General features: G+C 35.2%; 1 protein-coding gene across 3 annotated transcripts; it reads right to left on the bottom strand.

Moving 5' to 3' along the window:
• Positions 1 to 1,205: 1,205 nt before the first annotated feature.
• On the bottom strand, positions 1,206 to 8,235 carry LOC101264540 (CRC domain-containing protein TSO1). 3 transcript variants are annotated; one of them, XM_069288157.1, is made up of 11 exons: positions 7,879 to 8,235; positions 6,822 to 6,976; positions 6,159 to 6,720; positions 5,923 to 6,078; positions 4,514 to 5,179; positions 4,359 to 4,429; positions 4,099 to 4,285; positions 3,919 to 4,017; positions 3,764 to 3,830; positions 2,548 to 2,710; positions 1,206 to 2,415 (listed from the first exon to the last, which is right to left on the bottom strand). In XM_069288157.1, exons 1-11 carry the CDS (start codon positions 7,954 to 7,956, stop codon positions 1,704 to 1,706), a joined length of 2,916 nt encoding a protein of 971 aa, XP_069144258.1. In that variant the 5' UTR covers positions 7,957 to 8,235; the 3' UTR covers positions 1,206 to 1,703. The 3 variants fall into 3 exon arrangements, with proteins under 3 accessions (XP_069144258.1, XP_004245198.2, XP_025888106.1); XM_004245150.5 differs by having other exon boundaries at positions 4,359 to 4,433; positions 4,518 to 5,179; XM_026032321.2 differs by having other exon boundaries at positions 1,206 to 2,279; positions 4,359 to 4,433; positions 4,518 to 5,179.
• Positions 8,236 to 9,787: the final 1,552 nt, after the last annotated feature.

The raw sequence follows: 9,787 nt of genomic DNA, 5'->3' as shown, positions 1-9,787 counted from the left end.
GTACACTCATATCATTTTAACACCTATTTTCTCATTTACAGTTTTTTTAGGAATTACACATATTTCTCTATTTTCCGTTTGTAATGCACGAATATTTTGGTGATATCGCTTCCTTTTTTTAAAAAAAAAACTTATATGAAACCCTTCGTAGAGAGTTGATGGAGCAGTAAGCACAATCTCACCTCTTTTCATGGCATTTTTGGGCATATAGTGGCAAACTTATAGGAGCTATACAATTTTCTCGCGTGTGTTAGTTCTTAAATATTTTGATAGTATGAATTCCAATCAATTTCTTTTGCAAAATCTTTCTGAAACCCTTCGTGAGTTGGGAGAGCAGTATGTGTCACCTCGCCAATTTTCATGTTTTTTTTTTGGGCATTTCAAAGGCTTTCTTCTTTCTCTTTGTAATCCTCAATATTGTTGTCGATTACGTTAAACATTGAAAAAGAACTCATCACCAAATTAAATTATTGCATCTTAATCAATTTTAATAGGAAAAGAGCAACACTTATTAATATTATTGCATCTTAATCAATTTTGATAGAAAAAGAGCAGCACTTTTTTTCTCAAAACATGTCAACGTACTTATTTTCTTTTCTATTCTAACATTTCATTCTATTCCTATAACATCTTGTTTTATTTAATTCTAATATTTGAAAAATACTTGTCATTACACTTGATGCTCAAAGCTACTTAAGTTCAACTAATCATAACAATCTTCAATTATATTGTAGCGTGTTCTTTTACTACTTGAATAATAACTGTAAGATAAAACTAGGATTAGAATATCATGTTTGGTTGCATTTTAATTGCCATGTATAAAATTTTACACACAAAAGATATTTATTCCTCATTTTACATCTTCACATAGTCAGCATACGTAAAAGTTACGAATAAATTGTGTATTATTTAATATAGGTTAAAATAATTTAGTAGATGAATAACAAAGTTCCGCATAACTAATTTTTGCATTACTTCTACTAATCCGTGATCAAACAACCCCTTAGAACACAAGAGAACCATTGTATCAAAACCTCAAGTTATACTTGGCTTAAAATTGTTTTTAAAATGCAAAAGTAAAACAAAAGGCATGGATGGTCGCATAACAGCTTAAAAGATCTCCACTGTAAAAAGTTAGTTAGGGGAAGAGCATTTTAATTAAGTTACTAGCAACCAATGGAGGCTTTTGGTAACTAGGACTTGGCTTTGTAAACATCCCCTTTTTCATATGAAGTATACAATGTTACTTCTAACTACAGCATGAGCCAAATAATAGCAATTATTATACTTGGCTGCATACAAGCCAATATAAAGAATCTGAAATGTAGTACGACGTAATGCAAGAAGAGTTCTTCTACATGATAAAACAGCAGCGAAAAAACTTAAGAGTTATGTTCAGTTTTAACTAAATTATATAGGATTTCCAAGGAGATTTCAAGAGTTCTCATATGAAGGCAAAGGATTTCCCTCCTCCCATTCTTCACTGGGTGGACAGTGAAACCCAGCTGCAGCATGCTTTTCCACTAAAATCACATTTGTTCATGCAAGGATGTTACCGTCTTTCGTTCCTTTTATCACACAGACCTAGTTCTCGGAAGCCTTCAGGTAAGAATTAGAAATAACTAACCCAGCTCATTAGCTACGAGGTTATGTGTTGTGCTAGAAGTGATAGAGAAAAGTAACATTTCTCACCTCTTGGTATGTTATTTGCTGCTGCTATCCTTTTCAGAATTATCGGTACTATGAGCAGCAACATTTTTGGATTGAATACATGGGGAAAGTGGTGGGAAAGAAGGAACAGCTCGCAATATGAATTTCCGGCCGGTTTTTAAGCCTCCTCCAGATGAACTAGAACCAATCTCATTCAAATGACGATAAGGTGGAGAAACACGCTTCTTATTCGGGGAGTTCACTTTAACACCAATTTGTGGTATAGAAGAGTCCTTTAGTATTTCAGGTGTGTCATCTTCCAATACATATGGCTTCTTATCAGAGTCTAGTAGTTCCAGAGCGTTCATTCCACTCCCATCAAACTGGGTCATATGGGTCATCGGTGAGTTACGCCAGCTTAGCGGATCCGTGGACTGGAAATGGACAGTTTGAGGAATCAGTTGACCACCTGAATTACTTGCCCAATCCTGTGACTTTGGCAGCGCCAAAATATCATCCATGTTGCCAGTCACATTAAACCCTGGTGAAATTTCATTTGCTAACTTTGCATTGCCATAACTTAACTCATGATCAAAGGTAACAAGATCCAGCATATCACCAATAGTTTCCTGATGTGTGTCATGATTATTAGAACTTCTAGGAGATCCTGGGGAGAGTCCATATGGTGCTGTATCAGCTTGGCCAGATTCAGGTGAAGATAGGTATCTTCCAGAAGTGAACCAAGATTTTGATGCATCCACATTGCTAGAGTTGCACAGAGGTATCAACAGTAAGAGGGAAAATAAGAAAATCAATTTTTCGGGAGTAGAAATGAGAAACCATATGAAGTACTCATGATAGGAGTTGATGGAACAACAGAAGTCACAAGGATCTTACTTTGAGCGCCGGAATGAAGGTGTCAAGGGAGTTGAGTTGCATTGATTTATTGGACCACTTTGCAATAACCCACTTGTAGCTGTCACCATCTCTACCTCTTCCTCAACTGATCTCTCCAAACTTTCAGTGATGCAGTGTTTATTCACCAAATCTATACCATATTCTAAACACGAAAGGACAAAAAAAAAGAGAAACAAAATCATTAGAGAACAGAAAAAAAAGTGAAACAGCATAATGGTCAAGAAAAGAAAATATAAGGCAGCTCAAGATATAACACTTGATCCGATCAAGTTGATCATATAACAGTGATATGAAACATTGTCACCATGTAGGCTGATGCAGTACAAACACTATGTTCCAGAAGTAAAAAAATTGGTTTCTCTTGTTTATAGTCTGAAAAAGGAAAATGTTCGCCCGACACTTTTGAATGCTTAACTATTCATTTTTGGGTAATAAAGCAAAGAAAATTCCCAAAGAACTCTACAGTAGCACAGCAAGGTAGCCCCTCAACCTTGAGAATAAAGGAATATAAAGCAAATAGTACATGAATGGCTATAATTAATTAGATTGTATGAAAGCAAGAATGCTTTTTCTACAAGGACAGCTCTAAAACATGATTATGGTTCAGTATGTCCATACATAGCCAGAAACAATAGAAGAGAAATATAGAGAGTTGAAGACATAATCCAGAAAATAATAGCTTAAGCTTTTAGATGAGATGGTCACAACTTCATCATAGTATCAAAGTAGACAGGTCCTTGTTTGAATTTCACGGTCTCACCGCCACCTATTATCAAAGAGAACTTCCACAAGCTTGACCCATGAAAATGATTCAGGGCAGCACATGAGATGGCGTGCTGAATGAAGAAAATAAAGTTGTGTTCTCTCTAACAACTTAAACGTTCAGATGAGATAGTCACACAACTTAACATAGAGTAATAAACATTCTCTTGTTTAGTTTGAGACTTTGAGTAGATTGAAAAGCTACTATCTATCCTTGTAGAGGTACAGTGGGAATACTCAGATGCATACAAAGTCATTTCATGTACTTAATGGGAAACCCTTCACCGCAATGAATGCAAAGAACCATCAACAAAAGCATCAATGGCGAAAATCAAAAGCATAGGCAAAATAACATTCTGCTAAAGATCCTAGGCAGTTCTTTTCTAGCAAAAAAGACATTATAGCTCCAAAGTTGACAGGAAATTTCTAATACCTTCCTTCGGACCAAAGACATTTTTACACCCTTCGCAGCGGCATCCGCTGGAACATCCAACATTAGCCTATTAAGACAGAAGAAATAGGACTTAGTCAGATAATTGAGAAAAATCAGAGAGTATTAACAACGCATGGTATCTGAGAGAAATGTACCTGATAGCACTCACAGTACTTTTTCAAACACATTGACTTCTTGCAGTTGCACCCTCTTTTGTGCCTTGCAGAGGAAGGCGTAAAACTTGCTACACCCTCCTGTAACATTGCAAGTGGCTATGTCAATTATCAGGAGATTGAGCTTCCTAATTAAAAGAAACTCTCAGAAGAGTGGAATACCCCAAGAATATTTGCAGGGGAATTAGTGGAATGCTGCACAATTTTTGGAGCAAATGCGAGGGGATTCCGAGACTGGATTTGCTGCCGCACATCAAGAACAGTGTCTTCATATTCTGGTCTGTTGAAGCAGCCTTGGCATGTGCAAGAGTCCACACAATATACTCCAGCAGCAAAGCAATCACAATAACTGAATATAAACAAAAAAAATCAGTAGATATGTAACATGTTGAAGATCAGTGACACAAATATTTTAAACTTACAGTTTCAAGCACTTAGTCTTCTTACAATTGCAGCGTTTGCACCCATCACCATCATTTCCATCTGAGATTTTCTTCCTGAATTACACAAACATGCAATTCTGTTATAAGTATGCAGAAAATTTAAGCTATCCAGTTCCTAGAGATAACAAACACACTTGCCTTTTCTTTTGGGGGCTTGACTGATTGTAATCCATATTGCTGTCGATGTGTTCAGAGTTAAGTTTCCTTTTGTTACTTGGAGTATGCTCTGTTGGCTTCAAGAGCACCGTGTCATTTAAAAGTTTTGCATTATTATGTGACAAAGAAGCTGCAGCACTTTCTGCATCTGACCTATAACTTTCATGTATACCGTCATTGTCACTTGTCAAGTTGCTCCCAACCACATTCGCAGATATCAAGCAATTCTTCAAGTTCTTAGAAGGGTGACAGCTCATCATGGAGGTCAACTTCTTTCCCCGAATGCTCAAGTTTCCCCTCTGAGTTGATTTCACACTTACAGTTACACCAGAACCAGCTTCCATACCATTAACTATACTATTTAAGTGCAAACCAATACCAGATGGCTTGGAGACTTTCACATTTAGGCTTTCAGAATTAACAGAGGAAGATACCAGTTGGGTCAATCGCCTATTGCTTGTAGTTGATGATCTATTTGATGAAACTGGTTCTACAACCTCTATGACGGCAGGACTGACTGGTTGTATTGAACAGCTCACAATACCTGAAGCATTCTGTGAACTTGAGCTAGCTGGTGCCATCTTCTGTTGAGCATCTTCAAATTGGAGACAGCGCCTACTTATTCCGCTTTGATGTTGACTAGCCTACATTTTTTTGAAAAATCAAAGCCAGAACTATATGTTCATTTGTCATAATAAAATGTAATAGAGTAATCTTGATTGTTAAGTTCCTTATTCTACTTTTTCCAAAAGCAACAGTGATTTTGTGTGGGAAAAAGTAATTGTTTCCTCCATCCAAGATCAGGTTTTGAGTTAGAGGGCAAGGTGTTATGACATGAAGCTTTACATCATTTAAATGGAAGTGTATTCAAGTAGAGACAATAAGCCACTAGGGATTAGGTTCAGAACTGAAGCTTAGTATTTACATGGGAGCAAGGAAAACGACGGGGCCATACCTTCTCAAGTTTAACATGTGGACCAACTGAAGTTGGGCAAGCTAACTCGTGAGGGATTTCTCGATTATCAAAAACATATATGAACTTCTCGTGATTTTGAACTTCAATTCATTAGTATAAAAGGCATGTCTTATTTCATCTTCTGAAACAACGATAATAAGCTTATTGATGTTGAAGTGAGTTGTAGTAAAATATACTGAAATGCAAAGCTAAAATAAACTGAACATAAATTAAAAGGACAAGTTATGCACTGAGGATTTTGGTATGAGCATGAACATTAAAAAGTTAAGCCAGCATGTTGACAGAACATAAAAACATTGCGAGCTGCAAGAGGAAGTATATCACTCATTTTCCTATATCTCACTAAATTTTCATAATTACCAATGTTGGTTCAGTTTTGGGCTATAGCATCAAGATATGAATATCTCATACCTTGGTTTGAGAATCATGCTGCAGAATGCCATCATCAGGTACAATTGACATTGTGCTAATCTTATCATTATCATCTCTGCAATCACCTGCAGTCTCCAGAGATTTGATCGGTATATTAGAAGCCTCGTCCAACACAGTGTGGCCAGCCCTTGAAAGCTGCAAAATTTAAATGACATAGATAAAGTTCATAGAACATGAGTTCCTACCAAAATCAAATAGAAAGGGCTGGTATTTACCTGAGCCATTTGTCGGTCACCATAATGATTATGCAACGAACTATGAGCATCCAAGCCAGGAACAATCTTTGCGCATAAACCAAGAGATGGCAGGTCAGGATTGGAGGTACTGTAAACCCCGGTATATTTCTGATTGGATGGGGACTTTCCCTTATTGTCCTCTTCAGCTTGCTCTACAACAACACGGGCTGCATCTTCTGGAATCTCGTCTTTTCTTTCATCTTTACTTGGAATGCTAACGACAGGTACCTTTGAATCTTCTGCACTATCAGGAGGTTGAGGAATGCTATCAGCCACTTTTGGGCTCTTATTATTTGAATTTGAAGAATCGCCAGACTCTGAGTTTGAAACATCAACTAAGAATTCATCCACACAGCTTATGGGAGTTCCACTTTGCTCATGCACAGAGATGTTATTATCAGATACTTTCTGAACAAAAGGGCTTAGTCCACTTCCCAATGGAGAAATAAATACTCCAGTGCCATCTGAATCTGTGATAGCAGTGTTATAATCCTCATTCTTCCCAGAAAACACTTCAGTGGATAATTTAGGAAACTGGCTCCTGAGATATGTTTTAAGGTTCTGAAATTGTTAGTTTTTGCCTGATGGATATTTTATCAACATTATAAATACAAAGACTCTAAAAGATAAACTTTATAACACCTTTTCAAAAGGCTCGATCGACTGTGTGTATTAATTCGGGGTGAGGTAAGCAGAAGAGGAGGAGAATTCAGCCCTGAGAAATCTTGCACAATTGGAGCGCCCTTGACAGGCTGTATGGGAGAGAGGTTGCTAATATAATTGAAGACGGGTGAATCCTGAGACCAAAATAAAAAAGTAAGAGAAATACATCGAATGAGGAAACAACGCATTCCTTAGAGCAATCAACATACACCCTTAATCTAGAAACTGGTTAAGTTGACAATAATTCAGGGTTCAATGCAGAGAGCTTCAATAAATTGCAAATTAACTCGAAGCAACATTTGAGTGGTTCCGACAAGGATATGAAAAAATACTCTCTGTTTCAATTTGTTTGGCTTGATTCGGCGTATGAAGGTCAAACTAACTACTGTTTTGCAAATCTTTAATCTTTTTTTCAAACGAAACTTTACATATTTAGAAACTACTTAAAAAGTACTTACTATAAGTCACAATTGTTAACAATACCAAATATTTAGAATCCTATTGAACAAGATAATCCGAAAACTCGGAGAATGGTCTTTGATCCAAACTTAAGAATCAATTAAATCCAATAGCCAGATTACACACTCTAGCATATACAATCTTTGATTCCTCCTACAAGACCTAGAACTCAAATATTCTTCATCCTACTTCAGTCCCGAAAATTGGTCAATTGAAAACACTTAACATCCTACTTCAAACTCACAAAATCTCATTAAACCAAATCATCGGAAACTAAATGAGTTACCTAAGAATTAATTCAACAAATTTAACCAGAATACCTCAACCCTATTGAAACTCACTTGCAATCTCAACCCAAAACAAAATCCTAAAATCCAAACTATTCTAATACCAAAAGAATCTCAACAAAATATATATATAAAAAAAAAAAAAGAACTCAACCCAATTCCACCTTCACGAAGACCTACTACACCAAGCAATCAGAAAACAAAACAAAATCAAACAAAAGATCCAATAACTACCCATTAAATCAAATCAAAATTTGACAATAAATGTAAAATGCATATGTGAATTTTACTTGGGCAGGTCCAGGGTCTGAAGACAAAGTAGTATTGATGGTAGCGTTGATTTTTGATGAAGGTTCAGGGGAATCCATTTTGAACTAGTGTAACCCTAGTTCTCAAGTAACAACAGAAGTAATTATGCTCTTTCTGCATTTCTCTTTCTCTTTGATCTCCTGAAAACTTTGGTAACTCACAATTTTGAGCATAAAAACGATGACGATGATAAACAATCTCTGAGAGATTTACGGAGAAAATACCAACAAAATAGTAAAAGGTGGCTTGGGCGGGAAAGCCATTTTTAGGGTGAAAACAAAAAATATTGCAAGGCTGGTTTGCTAAAGCCCAACGCCAACTTCGGCCCTTCATTACCACTACTACTAGTTTTGCCTATGATTAAGAAAAACTATCAAATCTTTGTCACGTGGTTTTAGACTGATTAATTACTGTAGATTAATATTTTGATGGTTTTTATATTTGCAAAATATAAACTGTATTTTATTTTGAATTTTTGTGGATGTATTATATTTGTGTGCGAGAATAAATGTATTTCTGTAAACTTAACTGACGATGATATAATATTTTCTTTTTCGTATTTGAAATTGCTATGACTTAATATGAATGGCGCTTTTAAGAAGATTTTGTATGAAAATGAAACATATTTTTCGGTAGTGAAAAATTATAACACACTTGTAAAAGCATGAATTATCCATTGAAATCGTAGATAATAAAATCGTCATGTTGAATCGTCAATTAAAATTGAATTCGATATGTTTGTTGAATGCTCCATTGGAAATTTTGTGGAATATAGAGAAAGAAAAATCTTCCTTCAGTTCCGTTTTAGCGCATATGAAGCTTTTGTCTCTGGTTGATACAAAATTTTGAAGCAGATAAAGATTTTGTCTTTTCATTGATACTATAATTTGAAGCACGTATACAATCTTTGTCCACCATCAAATTATCTCTTTCAGAATTTAGAATATTTAAATCACAATATCTCATCATTTTGAAAACAACAAAAATAGTTAAGTACAACAATTTTTATTCTACATTTGAGCAATAGAATGTGACATTATTATATCATTACTCTTAGATGGTATCGTGATAAAAAAAAAAACATGGTTCGTACGTAGACCTTGGTGCTTTAAATTTGAAGTAGCCTCATAAAACAATACAAATCAACTATATTGTCGAATGGAGTTGTACGTCTATGAATAATTAAATACAGATTGGTGTGGGAGTGTATATGGAGTTGGAAAAAATATATTGAAATTTCAGGTTATATTAATGGTGTATATAACCACAATAAACCATCGATTGGAGTACACCTCATCGAGAGAAAGTGTAATGCAATGATACAAAAAAAAAATTGAAATATATGATGTATACAAATACAGTTGACAATAGGGCTGTTCAAAACCGAACTGAAATCGATAAGTCAAATCGATAAAAAAGTTATTGGTTTATAGTATTGGGTTATTAGTTTAGTGGTTTTGATAACAGTTTTGATCTTTTTTGTTATTGATTATCGGTTCTTAACGATTTAAAAAAAAAAAATTAACGGGCTAACCGATAACCCGATAGTAAATTAAATAATTATATTTATACCATTTTGTATATAAAGTCCTCGACTTAGAGTTTGATTTCCTACGTTTATTTTTTGTTGTCTCAAACATTCGATTATTCTACAATGTAAAAGTGTTTGCTTTTGAGCAAGATGTAACTTGTGAACTCAAGTGCATTGTTTATTTGGTTTGTCACCTTGTTTCTATGTGATTTTCAATGTTTTTTCTTTTATGTCAAATCTTAACGGTTAAACCGATAACCGAACCGATAACAATCAAAAACCGATAAACCAATAACCGATAAGCTAATATCTTAATGGTTCTATAATACCATCTCTACAAACCGATAACCAATAAGCCA

Source organism: Solanum lycopersicum, chromosome 8 (assembly GCF_036512215.1).
Source record: "Solanum lycopersicum chromosome 8, SLM_r2.1".
NCBI lineage: Eukaryota > Viridiplantae > Streptophyta > Magnoliopsida > Solanales > Solanaceae > Solanum > Solanum lycopersicum.
This window is presented reverse-complemented; position numbering and strand designations above follow the sequence as displayed.

Bases quoted from the DNA above. Each gene is read 5' to 3' on its own strand.
- LOC101264540 (XM_069288157.1), bottom strand. From the start codon at position 7,956: ATGGATTCCCCTGAACCTTCATCAAAAATCAACGCTACCATCAATACT. The intron at 6,977-7,878 runs GTAAAATTCACA...TTTTGGTCTCAG, and splicing joins CAGACCCTGGACCTGCCCAA to GATTCACCCGTCTTCAATTA. The intron at 5,180-5,922 runs GTATGAGATATT...AAAAAAATGTAG, and splicing joins AGCATGATTCTCAAACCAAG to GCTAGTCAACATCAAAGCGG.